Genomic DNA, 17,066 nt, shown 5'->3' on the forward strand with positions numbered 1-17,066 from the left:
CATTAAAAAGCGTCTACATTAATGTCATTTAATGCAACCGATTTGATACCAAACCCTAATCCCTCAAATCCCTTTTGAATGTCTACAATCTTTGTAGGTGTACTAATTACAACAACATTGCTTGTATCAGGTTTAAACATATTTACAAAATATTTGTTCAAGACATGTTGCAAATCATCCATGGTGACAGCCTAAATTCATCATTTGTTAGTATGTGAACGCCCGACATGTGTCAAATCAACTTACTTGAATAGCAATGAGCATGTCTCGATTGTAAGAGGCAGGCATCTTCTTCAACACTTGGTTGACAAATGATTGCAATGCTGCACGATCCATGGTATTTTCTCTAGCCACAAGACTGTAAATCACAGCACTCTTGGCACCATCTATAGAGGAAACATCAATGTCCATTTCATGGTTGGCCAGCTGCTCAACAACAATCTTGGCTTGCTCAAAAGCCTTAAAGGCATCAGGAGAGCGATAAATGGTGAAATTAATCAGCCCTGACTCAATGTTGGCATCCAAGAAGCACGAGTAGGCTAATCCTTGACCACGGATCAATTTCCAAAAGATACCTTCCATAGTATCCAGCAATTCAATCATCACCAACAAGGGTGCAATATCAGGATCATCAAATCTATCAGGGCCCTTTACAGAATGAAGCGAAAATGAGTTTTCAATAGTGGGCAGAGTGACCAATAGACCATGGTTTCCAGGTTCACCGCCAACGGGCTTGAGTACCTGCTTGGCCAATGTGATGGGTGCCAATGGCTTGATGGAATTTGTAGGAGCAAATGCCTTGAAAGCAGTGCGAGGGGTCTTGAGGTTCAAAATATCACCGGTAACATGAATGCGGATGTTTTCAGGAGAGCACAGGTGAGAACGGAACTCGTTTAATTCTTCAATGACAGAGGTTGGATCATCTTCCAAACGCTTGACGATTTCTTGCAAAAACGAGTTCTGGAACAAAATGTTGCGAGCAGCATCGACAGACTTTTTGGGATCTACTTGAAGTGCGCGCATGGTAGCATTGCCCATATCATGACCATCACGCTTGGCTTGAGGGATGTCGTTCAAAATTTGTGCAGCTACAATCTTGAGTCTTTCAGCGGTGAATTTGGTATTCCACAAAATGTCATGCAACCATTGAATGACAGCTTCAAATTTGGAGCTGTTCGCCTTGAGAGTAAACACTGCCAATTCTCTGAAACCAAAGCTGGTACCTAGGGTAGCGTCGTATTCGATTGTGTCCTCACCCAAGCCCTTGACGACATCCTCGTAGGCAATGAGTTTGCCATCCTTTTCGATAGGCAGAGAAAAGATGCTTTTTAAGAAGAGTCGAGTGTACAAGAGCAAATGCGTAGGAATAGATGAAGCACTGATGTGAGCAGAGAGCTTGACAAAGTGAGACTTGACATGGTCGAATTGGATAAACAAGGGAACATCAGCGCTGTTGTCTTGATTGATATACGTTTGGACTTCATTTGAGATCTCCTTGTCGTTGTTTCTGGCAGTGACCACATTGATAAACTTGATGGAAGAAGCTGATGGAATCCTGAATCCTTCCAGTAGCTCCTTGGGCACAGGGACGTCATTCTTTGCCATAGCATCATCCAGTTTGTGTTGCAATTGCTCCAGTCTCTCCTCGCCCAGATCAGCACGCTGCTTCTCAATACGACTGGTTTCTTCCTCTGACTGTTGCTCAGCGAATTCAGCAGAAGGCTTACCAAACAATGTGATGCGGGGTGCATCAATGTACCATTTGGACAAGACGTTTAGCCAATCTTCCACAGTGTATTTTGATAGAACATCCAAATACTCTTGATCCTTAACAGATTCCTTAAGATCTTTGCCATCAGCAGATCCGTACAAAAAGTCAGAGATGGCAACAGCAGCGGCAGTGTCGTGAGCGTCCGTTTCTGCACTATCCAAGAGCTTCAATGTCTCCTTTTCAATGACAGTGGCCATTCGAGTCATGTCAATTTCCTTGTCTTGAACAAGTCGCTTCAAGGTTGAAAAGAACTCTGCTGGGAAGTTTTCGATTTCTTCAATAGGCACACTGGAGGCTGTAAACATTAATGTGGATTTCAAATGGTCGGTAATGTGGAAATCGACATCTGTGCAGAGTGCGTCTTCCGTCTCTACAAATTTTCTCTGCAATACCGACACAGGTGAGTCAGTGAGGTAGGTGTTTAACACTTCCAATTCTTTTTGTACAAGGAATTCCTGAGGAAGCATCTTTTTTTCAGTTACTTGCAACTGACCGTGTCAACCAAATTTACTTACGCTGCACATGGGACCGTTCCAAGCAATAAGCACGGTGCCCATGGATTCGTCTTCATCCGCAAAGAGCACGGTTTCTTCAATGTTCTTGTCCAGGTTGGGGAAGTCGCTAGTGCTGATCCAAGGTCTCTGCATTTCAGGCAAAGGCCCTCTCTTGATGATGGACTCCTCAACTGGTTCCAATGCTTTCAACAGCTCATTCTTGTCCACCTTACCAGTGATTATCAGGCAGAGGTTATCAGGTCTGTAATAAGATTTGTGGTAATCACGAACTAGAGACATACCATGATCAATAATCCGCTATCGACACGCATTGACCAAACTTACTCTTTTCCACTGACAATTCGCGAAGTCTCTCCATAAGGCCACCCGTTTCTGATCTGTACCCACAGGTCTCTGGGTACATGATTCTCTTCATGCGAAGGTGAAGTCTGTCATCGCCTAGGTTTTGACATCCTTGCATTTCACTGTAGACAACCTAATCATCCAGTGTGAATCCGTGTGCCAATGCAGTGATGATACGTGCTTATACTACTTACACCAGCATCTTCGCCCTTTCCGTTGATATGGTGAACTTCAGTATGATATCCAGTCTCAGTCAAGGTGGGATACAAGATGTGGTCAACATAGATAGGCAGTAGGTTCAAAAAGCCCTTTGATCCAGCGGTTGTGATGGTGTAACACGTGTGGTCCACATCTGTCCATGCATTTGTGCCCTGGGCAATGGCTCTGTTGGCAAGTGAATCCAAAACACCCTAATGACGCCATGTTGGTAGATGCCATTTGTAGCGCAATGCCGTTCTTTACCTTGTATGGGTACTGATCACTGCCAAGGAAAACAAGGCTACGATTCGTGTCAGTATGCAAAATTGGCAATGCCTCAACAACTGTTTGCTTACTGCTCCAATGTATGAGGACAGCCAAAATCATCAAAACCTAGAGCGGTGTTGTTAGTGATATATCTACCCATCATTGATTGCTGTCTGCTTACTCTCAGTAGCCAAGGCAAAATAGCCATTTACAAGTGGCGCTATATTCATGATACAATGCAACCCTAATCAGCGCCTGCCATTTCAGCCCTTTCGTATCATGTCCCTACCTTCAATGTCTGCCAGCATGACAGTCAACCCCGTCTTTTCGCTCTTGAGCTTTGTAAATGTGACGCCAAAGTCAGTGGGCACAGTACAGATTTCTTTATAGTTGCTCATTCTGTTCAATGATATAGAAATCAGAAAGAAAAACGATGATAAAGCATCTGAAACGCGCGTTATCTTTTTATAGAGAATGCCTTTTAGTCTACAGGCGGTCACGTTGTGTCAAATAAACAATGTGGATACACAAATCGAGATGCTTTATTTTTACATGGTTACACTTTCTTTCTCTTCTTTTTATCACTATAGGCTTAGTCCTCTATGGGCTGATCCAGTACTGTCGTTTCCAACTTTACAGGCACAGGCAGTGGCTCATTTAGTGTCATTATGTTATCCAATCTGTTGATGCTAACCTTGACATCAGTATAGGGACAAGATGTGTCCATCATGTCATTCCTGTTAGACGCTTCTGCCTCTGCCTCTGCCTCTGCCTCTGCCTCTGCTGCTAACGCTGCCTCTTCAGGGTTCTCCCAAGTCCAAACTGGCTTTGGTGTCACAGGTAACTTCATCTTATGCACTCTTCGTAGATGGTCTCTGTAGCTCTCTCGCTTCAACCATGACCTCTTGCATGACTTGCAGTAATAGTTCGGATCATCGACATCTGGCACAATGCCTGGCGTTGGGTTGCAAGAGCCTGTTCTCTCAATCTTCATCTTGTGCAAATGTACAAGGTGATATCTATAGCGCTCCCAATCAGGAAACTTGTACTGACATGATTTGCAAAAGAAGTTTGGATCATTGCGGTCAGGGATCACTTCAGGTCTAGGATAGTACTTTCGTTTCCCTCCTTTGTCTTTTTTCGACATTGTATATACTACCAGGTGTTGCGTTCTCAAGTGCTGAGAATAGGACTTTTCGTCTTTGGCTGTTTTGCGACATAGATGGCAGTAGAGCTTGTCAACGTCGAAATCAGATACTTTGAGGTAGGAACCGCCATCGTCCACAGGTGGTTTCATGAGGTCTATGTGCTTATATGACAAGTGCAGTTTGTAGCGACGTCTGTTGGGAAATGTGATATCACAGGAGACGCAATGATGTTTTGGGTCATTCGGATCAGGTTTCACCTCAGTATTCATTTTACCTCGGCGTATCAAGGGCGACAGACGCATGTTATGTACTTTGCGCAGATGTCTGCGGTAGCACTGTGCATTTTTCAAGGTTCGTTTGCAGGACTTGCAGTAAGATTTGGGATCATCAGCATCAGGGATGATATTCGGGTTAGGCTTGTTCAACGGCTCCAGCTTCATCTTATGAACAAATTTTAAATGTGCACGATACTTGGCTTTGGTTGCCATGGTAACCTTACACGATGCACAGTGTAAATTAGGGTCATCTACATCTGGGATGATGGAGGCATCAACATCATATGCATTGTGGATGAGCCTGTCTAGCTTGATCTTGTGTCTGTAGCGCAGATGACTACGGTAATGGGTGTTATCGTTGAACTGCTTTTCGCAAGATATGCAATAGAAATCCTTGGAATGGATGTCTGGGAGAATGTTGGGGTTCGGTGTTGTCGCGATTTTCTTTATAGACGATTTCATGCCATGTCTTCGCTTGAGATGGCCTCGATAATCGGACACATTGGAGTAACCCACAATACAGGAGCGGCAGAAAAAATTGGGATCGTCGGGATCAGGGAGGATTCCAGGCGTTGGCGTGCACAGTTTGACAAGAGGCTCCAGCTTCATGTTATGGCGAGATCTGAGGTGAGCACGGTAGTCCCTGTTGTGTGGAAACGTCTTGTTGCAAGAGCGGCAATGGTTATTGGGGTCGTTGACATCAGGCTCAATGTCGGCATTGGGATGCGTCATGGTGCGCAATGGAGTCACCTTGTGCACGGCCATCAGATGATTTCTAAAAGAGTGTCGATTTTCAAATGTCTTTTTGCAGGAGCAGCAGTAAAAGTTTGGATCATCCACATCAGGCTCAATGTCCTTTTGAGGTCTGGCAAACATTGGCTTTAAGTTCAACTTGTGCATAACACGCAAATGAATTCTGTAATCACCCTTGGTTTCATACGTGCGGTTGCAGGAGCGACAATGGAAGTTTGGATCTTCAGGGTCAGGCTCAACACCAGGTGTGGCTACACTGATTTCCAGTAAGGATCCCAGTATCATTTTGTGAGGTCCCTTCAAGTGTACTCGATAAGCGGCTCTATTGGCATACTGCAGGTTGCAGGATCGACAGCAGAAACTGGGGTCATCCGGATCCAGCTTGATATTGGGGTCAAATGTGCGCCGGTTGGTCATTCTGACACTATGCGTGGTCTTGTAATGATTCACATACATGCCCAGTGAGCTAAACGATGCTTTGCAAGAGAGGCAGTACGTGTGCGCATTCTCAATGTTCTTGCCGTCTTGATTGAAAGCTCTGATATTCTCCAGATTCATTTTATGTTTGGTTACCAAATGAGTATGATAGGCGTCCGTCGTTCGCTTGTATTCAGCATCACAAGAGCGACAGTGCGAGTTCTTGTCGTCCATGTCTGGGATACCACCCGTGTTTTTTCTCTTTCTCAATTCTTTTGCAGGGAATTCAGCCCAGTGTTTCATGTTGAGATGCGTTGAAAAGGCTTTTGCAGAGGGAAAACTGGCTTGACATGCTCGACAATAGTTATTAGGATCCTTGGGATCGGGCTTGACCCCAGGGATGGGCTTGTACAGCTTTTTCAGGGTATCAAGTTTCATATGATGTATTCTTGTACAGTGCTTCCTGTATTCCCATAGCGCTGTATTGGTTGTCTTGCACACACGACAGTAAAAGTTGGGATCTTTGGGGTCAGGCAGAGTATCTACTTGACACGCATCATGAGTGAATTGACACGTTGTGAATCGGTGTCCCACTTACCATTTCCATTATCCTCCTGATATAAATGTGTCACTGGAGCATCTGTCTTGACAGTATGATTATCGCTACTGCAGCTCGAGTCTTCGTCATCTGAGGTCAGTTGTTGCTCTTGGATCACATCTTCCATTTTATTCGTCTCTTCTTCCTTGAGATCTGGAGTGGGTGAATAGCTGTGGGCAGTGACAGACAAGTCCTCCACGCTTGCGGCAGAATCGTCTTGCCTGGTTTCATTCTTAATCTGTAGGTTAGACAGCCAGCTGGTGATGGAAGCTTGTTGTCTGAGCCGAGTCTTGTTTCTTGAACCATTCACATTAGCAGTAGATGTTGATCTTTTTGCCCGCGTCATTTTGAGTATACCAAGTAAGAAAAAGAAGAAGACGAGAATTCAAGGGGTAATCAACTATTTGTTTCAAAAAAAAGACCTGTATGGCGTTTTTCCTTTCATAAACAAACAACGTGTGTGTCTCAAACTCTGGCCAGTGTTTAATGCAAATAATAGAGTTTTAATTTTGATGCAGTACATCAGTGCCTGACAGCTTTCCTGCAAGGTTTAGATACATTGAGTCAGTAGTTATGGCTTATTACCAATTGATGTTGAGAACAGCGACTACTAAACACATCTATCTTTTATACCCCCTTGCAAGTATATTGCCCAAGGTGGCATGCACCACTCGTAAATTCAAGCAAGGAACAGCTCCAAGTATGTAAAAATTAGGCTTAAACAATAACAAGCATCGACAATGCGCCATACCAAGATCGCCATACGGTAATTGACGTTGTTACTCTGCATCTCGACTCGCGTTGTCAATGGAAGAGTATCATGGTATATACATGGCATACTGTTGTGCTAAATAGTATTCAATACATAAAGGCGCATTTTGTACACACGTTATTTCAGTAGAATAACATGTATTTTTGGTTGAATTCGGCAGCAATATTGCTTCTATTCATTGATCCATGGCTCATTGTCCATTTTCGTTAACCACGTCTGGTTCAGGAATCTCATAATCAAACGAAAATTACATGATGCAGTTCTCTATATACCATGTATAATTCACTATGCTTTATTTAGCATGGGAACTATACCAGGTAGAATACACTGATCCATCCAATATGTTGCCAGAACCGACCGCTGTGGGAATTCACACTGGTATAAATGGTGATACAGGCAAACTGAGTACAAAGAGGATTGCTTCAACAATCACGCTTATCTTTAAATACAAGCATGATAAGCATGTCAAAGCATTCCAAGTATATAAGCTACTGGTATACGATCATACCCATAGAATTCACGTGGATCCCCCTTGCCGTGTGTTACAGAAAAAGCAATTTAAAACTAACTTTTAAAGACGTTATTCTGATTCTTCTTTTCTTTCGTATAAATACAGTGTGTAATTTCCAGCATTTCCTCATACAAACAACAATGCCCATTGTCAAATCCAAGCACACACCCGAACACTTAGTCGATACTCTTTTCGATACCACGGTCAACAAGATTATTCCCCTTACTGCTAAAGGGGTCTCTTCTGGATCCAAGCTTTTCGGTGCTGCCATATTTAAAAAGGACACTTTGGAGCTGGTGCATGCTTCTACTAACAACGAACAAGTATCACCATTGTTGCATGGCGAGACCAATTGTATTCAAGAGTTCTTTACACAAATTCCCAAAGAATCAAGGCCAAGTCCTAAAGACTGCGTGTTCTATGCTACTCACGAGCCATGCTCCCTCTGTTTAAGTGCCATCACCTGGGCTGGTTTTAATGAATTCTACTATCTTTTTACCTATGAAGATTCAAGAGACGAGTTTTCTATTCCATATGACATACAAATCTTGGAAGAGGTTTACCGCGTCAAGGCGCCCAGTGATACCGAAGAGACGTTCAAGAATAGACCACTGTACAACAAGAACAATCACTTTTTCACTTCAAGCTCTGTCGCTGCCATTGTAGATACCATGGATGCATCCAAAGTAGATGAATACAAGCAGCGCATTCAAGACATCAAGAAGCAATACACCGAATTGAGTAAAACTTATCAAGATGGAAAGGCAAAGGGCGTCGGCAGCTCTGCTGTTTGGGCATAATGATCATAAATAAAGTCTGTGGTCGATTGAATCCATAATCTATGAGCACAACGTAATGTTGCATGAGGCTATTTAAGTATAGTAATGTGGGCAGAAATTAACCCAATATATTTCACTCATTTGACAGCATTTCTCAGATTTTGAATCAGGCCGTTTTTTAATACATGTATTTAATATGTGGCTTCTTGAATGCTTGTATTTTATCTGTCAGAGAGCGATGATTTCATAAAGCAATGCTTGTATTATTAGATTTGCGCAGCTCGCTCCGATTCAGCCTCATTAAATAATGAATACAGTTGAAGCCTTGCTATCTGCAATTCGAAGTCTAACGCAGTATTCACAGTAGAAGACTTGCAGCAGCCTGTTTTGTTGTTGTTGAGAAACCTCGATTGCATATTTAAATGATCGATCCAATGTGGTATATTTATGATGCTGATTAAAGATTAATTGACACTTCCTGCTGTTAATAAACACGATTCAATTCTCAGCAGTTCCTTATTACTCGAATAAAATAACAGGAAGAAAAAGAGCCTCTTTTCTGTCTACTACTTTACCTCTCCTCCTCATCATGTCCAATATGAAGTCTGCAATACCGCTTGTAAAGGACTACTTAAATCCACCCTCTGCTATTATGGTAGGCTTATATTTCATTTTATTAAACAGAGCGAACATTTTTCAAGAGAAGTGCAGTTCATCAAGCGTTGCCTCTATCAAAGAGCTACATGAGAGATGAAAACACACATATAGCAAAGCTCTCAAAGAGTTTGGATCATTATTGGAAAGGACTGTGTACAGAAGAAAAACGTTACGGCTGCTATTCAGGAAATATTCAATGCTGTTGTGCCAGAAGGGCTACAACTGTCTATAAAGATTAAGGTATTCTTGATGGGGCAGATATGTCCATGTTGTTGCACAACACAGACAAGCTATGATAATTGAAGTGCATCTCTGCTATCTAAATGCTGAGGTTCACCAGATGTGATAAGCTTTGTACAAGATAAATTGCTACTTTGGCATTCAGAACTTAGTATAAATAGAACTAGCCGATTCATCTCGCTACGCTCGATGACGGCGTCGCCCTGCGGGCTCTCACCGAAGACATTTCAAATCAGAAGAGATAGTAAAACTCTGCTATAAAAGTACATTTTAAACAATGACTATATTAGGCATGAAGCTTGATTTAAACGTCAGAACTTTGGAGGTACAAATCAACATTTTTTATGAAGCATTTACGTTATATTACTATAAGACTTCTGGTTTACTACATCCTCCGTCCGAGTCGCATTTTCTGGCGGTAGAACTGTGATACCATTTGCGGATGCTGCTCTTGAGATGGCGACACAGAGCTGGCCATGCGTAAACACAGGACTTTTATGAGATCTACAGCGATTTTTTTGAGAGGTTATCATTGCAAAAGACACCTATATAGGGAAAAACTCGCAAAACAACCAAATAAAAAAGGATTCAAGCTAATTGATTGTTCTTTCAAATTCATAATCCCTAATTAATCAGCATCACAATCATCATTGCCATCAACAGAAAGGCATTTTGGTCAGCCAGCAGCAATGCCGCCGCCAAAATCGATTCAAACTCAATTTATTTTTTCTGTTCAAGATTGGACAGATTTTGTTTTTTTTCGACTTCTTTAATCTATTTTATAAGGCGTCATTTTTGAGTTCCTATGGCCCACCACGTCCATCACTGACATCAAAGAGGCTCTTCTGTCCCTGGACTTTTCAGATATCTGGTACTCCCAAGTCAAAGGCATCCATCCATACAGAATCCTACTCATCACCCTGTCTCAAATATGGCTAGCCCATATGCGCTTTGTTTTTGACGGCACTATCTTTGTCCCTGAGGCGATTCTGGTACATATCCACTCCACTGTCCGACAGACAGTGGATGAAGATCAAATCCATTCCCTCTTGTAATTTAGATAGTTAGATAGTTCCTTTTGTTAGTTTAGTTTAGTTTCCATTTATATTTATATTTTTTTCATTTCTCAATTGCACCCGCCTCTTCACTCTGACCTATTACTCTTAGTGTACGCGGCTCAATCAATAAACACAATTTAAAAAAAAAAATCTATTTTATATTATTTGACTATATAAGCTGTAATGATCACCTTATGCTTCCTAATACATTCTTGAAGTACTTTTCAAGGCGCTTCCAATGGTGCTAACTTTAATAAGTGTTTTGACTGAAATTACTGAGCAATTTAATAAAATATAAAATAACGTTTTTAGTGAAAATAGCCATATTTTGCATATGAAAGCCTCATAAAAGTGGTTTCAGAGGTTGCGTTGAATCGAGAAAAACATTTTGATTTATTATGTACCATAGTAAAAGTCTTCGTTTTCAAGGTGAAAAACGCGATCGTTTGATTTTCGATGAAAACTTTTTTTTTTTTTTTTTTTTTTTTTTTTGGATGATATTATTTTATTAGGATAGTAATTAGAAATAAAACAAATGCATCAAAGAGATGGACAAGTGTATGGAGACAAAGTGACTTGCCATATATAAATCTTGAATAATAGACTAATGGGAGAGTTGCCTAAGATTTGACAATCTTAACAGTTCTGTGCGGATGTGGCGACAGACTTGGATGGCATTAAAGGGGATGAGGTTGTAAAACTGTTGATAATGGTGTCTCCAGATAGTACGCATAATGGTGGCAAAGAGGTCATATATGGTAATGTGTAAGTCATAATTGTAGATATAATAATGCTTCAGTTTGAAGTGCATAATTGAGTTGTAGATAAGTTGTGGATCGGCGGTTTTGGGGTAGCTAAGGAACTCGTTGAAGGAGGAGTCCCAGACATCAAGTTTATGGACGCAACTGATGAGCAGGTGTTGAGCGTCTTCCACTTCATTGCAAAGGGTACAGCGGTCTGATGCGGCATGTTTAAGATTGCGTTGGGCCATTGCCAGTTGATTTGAGCTTTGTTTGTGGATCATTCTGTACCAAAGGTTGCGAGCTGAGTAGTGCATCGTGTTCTTGTAGAATGCCTTCCATTGCTGTTTGCTGAGTTGGTTACTGTAATGTCTACCGACATCGAGGTTAGCCATGTCTAGCATGACGAAACGGAGCTCTCTATTCGGCAGTTTGAAGATTGGGTGCTGTTGGTAGATCATGGATTCAACGAAAGGCAGGAAATCCATCTCACCGGCATTGTTGTGGTTGACAAAGCGTTGGAAGGAGATCTGATGGTTGGCTAGGGCACGACGAACTTTGTTCAAGGTGGTTGGTGTGGGGCATTCTGACCGAGGTCGAAACTGGAGGCTATGCTGAGCAAGGTCATATGCAAAGAAGTCGCGGATACAACTTCTCCTAACCGAATCTTTGGTCATGAATTCCAGGTCTGTTGTAACAGCAAAGGGGTTGAAGGCAGCAAGGAGGGGGAGACTCATGATGGTAGTGATTGTTGGGCGTCTATCCCAGTCTCTGTGAAGGCTGCAGATGTCCATGGCATTGAACATCGATAGGAATGGATGGAGACCATTCAGCGTATTCTTGTAGCGAGCAGATGGAAACAAGAGAGGCAGGGCATGATGAGCGACGTCGTTTGTGAGACGAAGTGCGTGAGTGAGCAGTTGATATGTGAAGCCAGGTAGGCGACCATGGTTACCGAGTAGTAAGACTCGTAGGTATCGAAACTGTAACGACTTTTGTTGTGCTCCAATGTCGATCAGGCCTAGCCCGCCTTGATCACGAGGTAGAAAGAATGAGTTTGCCTTGAGCGGTGGGAACAAACCGGACATCACAAATTGGTAAATGGTGGACTTGATCTTTTTCAAAACCTCTTGAGGGAGCGACACAACTCGGATAACATGCCACAGCTTGGAGAGGATGAGCGTGTTGGCGATGTTGGCCTTGCCGTAGAGTGAGACCTTTCTAGACCCGTAGATGTCAGTCATGACCCTGATATTGCCCAGTAGCTCTGAGACGAAGACATCGCGTTGGTGATTAGCAAACCAGAGTGGGTATCCAAGATACTTGATATAACCCGTGGAGTGGCTGTCGTACCATTTCATACGCAGTTGAGTAGTGACATAACGTTTGACCTGTTGGCCATCAGTATCTTTCATCTTACCGCCGTGCAGCGGGAAGGCGACGGATTTACTGTAATTGATCTTGGCATTGGAGGCTTGATTGTACACTCTGAGACGATCCTGGAGCTCAACTAATTCATCTTGCGACTTCACAAAGGACAGGACATCATCGGCGTACGCGAGGACCTTGATGGGAGCAGGAGATATCCATGGGTTCTGTATTTGGTGTGGGAGCTTGACGTGTTGCAGGCTGTATCCTGTGAGGTTCACATTGTTGACTATGGAGAGTAGGAACGGCTCAATGGCCAGGTTGAACAAGACTGGCGAGATACTATCACCTTGACGAATCCCTCGTCGCTGAGAGATTGCCCCGGTTAAGAAGCCATTTACATTGACATAGATGGAGTTATCGAAGAACAGGTTGGTAATGCATGTGACAAACGCTTCAGGGAAGCCAAACTTTAGCAGTACTTGGGAGAGATACTTTGGGTGGACCCGGTCATAGGCCTTGGCATTATCAAGCATGATGCCAGCATAAGCAGTAAAATTGGAGGGGTTCCGCCAGCTAGCAGACTGAGCATTATCCATAATCACCTGGAGAGACATTCCATGATCCCCAATATAACGGCCGGGCAAGAAACCGCATTGATAAGGGGTGATAATCCTGTTAGCCACTTGGACAACTCTAGAGTTCATGATGCGAGTAAAGACCTTGCAATCCGCTGCAATCAATGTGATGGGACGGTAGTTAGCTAGATCACTCTTGTCACCTTTCTTGTGTAAGATAATGATACATGAGGCCTGCCAAGATTTGGGGAACTTTGCCGAGCGAACAGCGTCATTAAATACCTGATGGATAATATCACGACAGCTTGGGTGAGAGACAAGGAGGTAAAGTATCTCATAGCCAATGCCGTCCAGTCCTGGGCTACTCTGTTTGGGGGTTCGACGGGCACCGTCCAAGATATCATCATAGTCTATTGGCTCCATAATCATTGTAGCATCCTCCGGTGATACCGTACGGTCAATATGACCGAGCATGATATTCAAGCAATCCATGTCAATTGGCTCCTCCGTGTACAGATCCTGGTAGAAGGATTCAGCAGCATTGAGTTTGGTTTCCGTGTCTAGGCAAGCTTCTCCAGTGCTAGGATGTTTCAACATTGCAATTGTCCGTTGGTCAACACGCTGGTCAATGGTGTGTTTGATATATCCTGGGGACTTCTCACTCTGCTCCAACCATCGGCGGCCTGCTTTCAACATCTGAATCTCCACAATTTCCTGCTGTAGCTTGGATAGCTCTCCCTCCACATCCGGCAGCAGCAGTTTCAAGCACTCAATGTCATTCCGGTAGCATCGCAGCAAGTTATTCCTCTCGCTTTGCAGCGCCTTGATTCTGGCCTTTCTCCAAGTATCATGATGTCTAGCAAAGTTGATAGTAACCTGCTTGGTCTTCCGCTTGATCAAATCCCATTTGTCTTGAGCTGAAAGATTGTAGTCCAATTTGGTCGCCACGAATCTCTCGATTTCATCAGCCAACTTCTGTCTGTACCTAGGATTTTTGGCAAGGTGAGGGTTTGCACGCCAAATGCCTTTACCACAGTTTGTCAATCCGGTTGTGTATGTTTTGGTCACAAGAGCATGATCAGTCCATTCAGGACGGAGGAACGAGTTGGTGGCATCGCTCATCTTTGAAGCTATACCCTGTCCAGCAAACATGTAATCCAAGGTAGACATGGTTGATCCGCGCTTGAAGGTGTATGCATGAGGTTCATTTCTCGGGTTGAGGCAATCAGAGAAATGGGTGTTCAAGAATTCCATAAACTGTTTCGGTTTACCTGCTCGGTGAGAGTGGTGATAACTAGCATTGTCAAAACAGTAGTTCATATCCCCTGCGATCAGTAATGATGGCAGAATGTTAGGCATAGTGTTGAGGTGAGTGATAATTTGACCAAAAAGCTGATTCCTGGCCCTATAGTCATCAGCATGTGCATAAATATTGAGTATATACATAGGTGGCATATTATTGTCGACAAGAGAGAGCTTAGCCAATATAGCTCTTCCATCGTCAAAGGTCTTTAGTTGTTGCAGGTGTAAGGCTTGATTGAAGTTGATAATTCCACACTGTCCGGTCCAGATGGCTTGGTGGTATTGGAACTGGTATTTGAAGGAAGTTGTAACAGTGTCAAACGAGTGTGATGGAGTGTTGGTTTCCTGGCATAGTAATATGTTGCATAGTTCTCCTTTGAGATATCTTATGAATTGTGTTGTTGTGTTTTGATTGTATTGTTTGTTAAGGTTCCTACAGTTGATTGAACCTATCTTAATTTTGATATTCTTAGTTTGGTTTGATTCACTCATTAAGATTATAATGATTTTGTTGTGGTGGAGTTGCCTTGCTCGGCCTCATCCATATGGCTGTCCTCTTGTTGCTTGGAAACCTTTTTGGCAGATCCCTCTTGGTCAGATCCCGGTGGAGTAGAAGCCAGTTCCCTGATAGAACGCTTCTGGGAAGCCTCCTGTGCTGTATCACCTTCAGCAGTAGAAGTCTTCTTTTTGCCCTTACTAAGATTGTATTTGTCCCGGTAGTTAGTATATTCTACAGAGCTTTCGGATGTATCACCGCCTTCATATTCAGATTCCTCACTGGTGAGATGAACGGTCTCCTGTTCATCTTTAGAGGCTGGTTCCTTGTCATCAAGGCTGTCATCTTGGTAAGGTTCCACCGTTGAGGGTGGATCAAAGACAGTGGTTGGTGCAACTGAAGGTAATGCTGCAGTCTGTGGCTCGACAGATTCAACTGAATCAACTGGTGCTACTTCCTCCTGATGGATTGAGTCGGCTGGTTCCTGAGCCTCTTGTTCAGGAGTGGTGGATTCATCGTCGGTTTCCATAGCGTCTTCGGCAACATCCACATCCTTCTTCTTGGCAAGGTATTTGGGTTGCTTGACATTCATCAGTTCTAAGAGATTGACCTCTCTTCCTGTAGGCTTTGATGAAGGGTTACTCTCCTTAGTAACGGAATTGCGACGACGTTCCTGAGTAGTTTGGTCCTTCTTTCGATTCCAATGAGCGCGGGGACACTGGGCAATAAGATGCTCGAGACTACCGCATTTATGACAGGCCTTCTTCTTTGCTCGAGGACAGTCGGCCTTGACATGTTCATCAGTATGACAATCCTTACAGATGGGCTGCATATTGGTCCAAACCAAACGGATTTTCTCCGGAAAATCTCCAAATGGGATCTGAGGTGCCAACTCAGCTTCATATTGCTTGGATTTATCCATATTAAGTGTAACAAAATCTCTACCAGTGAACCAATTACCATCCTTGGAGTGACAGAGACCGACATTGAGAATATCACCATATTGTTCAAATGTCTGGATTAACAAAGGTTTAAGAAACTCTACAGGCTTGTAAGGGATAGCCGAGACAGTAACTCTAACAACGTTGGCATTCTTGTCCAAAGCCTTGCTGACCTGAATAGTTTTACCCTGGAGGACGAACTCCTTCCCCAAGGCCTCCATACAGTCCTGTTCAGTGGGGAAGTTCATTTCAATAACCTTATGATTCTTGCCGACCATACGATGTCTAATACCAAGACCTTTGGGATATTGTGCACGAAGACAGCTGGGTAGCGTCTTCTCCTTGAACACCATGCCAATAAATTGTGAGCAGTCGATGATGAACGAGAAGTCGTCGGTCGCTTCAACAAAGGTGGAAGTGAAGTCGAGGGCCTTGCCTGGGGATGATCCATTATCAACAATGGAGGGAGCAACTTCAAATGGAGTGCGCTTTTGGTTGTGAATATCTTTGAAGAAGGAAGCATATGTGAACATATTGTTGCCTGGATTATGGCTAGAATCCAGCGTAGAGCCACCATAAGTGGAGACTCTGCCTTTATCTACTAGATTGTGATCTTTAGCGGAGAAAGCCATGTTTTTCGATGAAAACCATGAGGTACCCCTCAGGCTTTTTGGTCGATTTTTGGCCATGTTTTTTGGGTCCTCAAAAAGTTGAGCAAAGATGTCAGGAAGTTACTAATACTCGAGTACAATTGTTTGGCGTTATTCCGGCGGCCCAGAAAGGTCTACATATCAAGATATGAAGGCTCAAAAGCTGTCAAATTTGGTTATGTTTTTGCTTTGTAACTTTTATTTTCATGGCATGAATGACATCTTTGGTAGCTGAGATCTTCTGAAAGGGCGGTTCTGCAGCCTGTGCAAATTCTAATTCGAGTAGAGGCGTATTGCTTTTGGCAAAGCTACTTCATGCAAATTTTGATGCGATATGCTGCTGGTAGGCTTATTAACAATGGAAATGAAAACCAGAATTTACTGCTTGAATACTATGGTCTTACACCTTTGCCTGGCTACGGTAAACCCCATTAAGGCTAATATTACCAAACGCTGAATTAGATGCAACCTCGCTACGCTCGACGACAGTGTCGCCCTGCTGGCTCTCATCGTAGACATTTCAAACCAGTAACAATGAAAATCTGCTATATAAGTAGATTTCAAACAATCAATTATTAATTTAGGGAATGAGAAATTGGATTTGTTACTGAATACTATGGTTTTGCGCCTTCGCTTCGCTGCGATCAAGCCCTCATATAGATCAATAATGCTACCAACTATTGGATTAGA

The 17,066-nt window shown here is 43.0% G+C and overlaps 5 protein-coding genes across 5 annotated transcripts; 1 reads left to right on the forward strand and 4 right to left on the reverse strand.

The window, feature by feature from the left end:
* Window positions 1-2: 2 nt before the first annotated feature.
* ATC70_009508 (uncharacterized protein) lies at window positions 3-3,491 on the reverse strand (the record flags this gene model as incomplete). Its single annotated transcript, XM_064828740.1, has 9 exons — window positions 3-191; window positions 247-2,226; window positions 2,287-2,555; window positions 2,611-2,761; window positions 2,823-3,038; window positions 3,091-3,127; window positions 3,183-3,219; window positions 3,275-3,313; window positions 3,383-3,491. The coding sequence occupies 9 exons, from the start codon at window positions 3,489-3,491 to the stop codon at window positions 3-5; spliced, it is 3,027 nt and encodes a 1,008-aa protein (XP_064685942.1).
* Window positions 3,492-3,685: 194 nt separating this feature from the next.
* ATC70_009509 (uncharacterized protein) lies at window positions 3,686-6,630 on the reverse strand (the record flags this gene model as incomplete). The annotated part of the gene is made up of 2 exons (XM_064828741.1): window positions 3,686-6,228; window positions 6,285-6,630. 2 exons carry the CDS (start codon window positions 6,628-6,630, stop codon window positions 3,686-3,688), a joined length of 2,889 nt encoding a protein of 962 aa, XP_064685943.1.
* Window positions 6,631-7,707: 1,077 nt separating this feature from the next.
* On the forward strand, window positions 7,708-8,367 carry ATC70_009510 (uncharacterized protein; the record flags this gene model as incomplete). Its single annotated transcript, XM_064828742.1, has 1 exon — window positions 7,708-8,367. One exon carries the CDS (start codon window positions 7,708-7,710, stop codon window positions 8,365-8,367), a length of 660 nt encoding a protein of 219 aa, XP_064685944.1.
* A 2,538-nt stretch (window positions 8,368-10,905) lies between these two features.
* On the reverse strand, window positions 10,906-14,346 carry ATC70_009511 (uncharacterized protein; the record flags this gene model as incomplete). The annotated part of the gene is made up of 1 exon (XM_064828743.1): window positions 10,906-14,346. One exon carries the CDS (start codon window positions 14,344-14,346, stop codon window positions 10,906-10,908), a length of 3,441 nt encoding a protein of 1,146 aa, XP_064685945.1.
* A 440-nt stretch (window positions 14,347-14,786) lies between these two features.
* Window positions 14,787-16,358, reverse strand: ATC70_009512 (uncharacterized protein; the record flags this gene model as incomplete). Its single annotated transcript, XM_064828744.1, has 1 exon — window positions 14,787-16,358. One exon carries the CDS (start codon window positions 16,356-16,358, stop codon window positions 14,787-14,789), a length of 1,572 nt encoding a protein of 523 aa, XP_064685946.1.
* Between the last annotated feature and the right edge of the window lie 708 nt (window positions 16,359-17,066).

The sequence above is a fragment of the Mucor velutinosus genome, assembly GCF_035048745.1.
Source record: "Mucor velutinosus strain NIH1002 chromosome Unknown tig00001563, whole genome shotgun sequence".
Classification (NCBI taxonomy): Eukaryota; Fungi; Mucoromycota; class Mucoromycetes; order Mucorales; family Mucoraceae; genus Mucor; species Mucor velutinosus.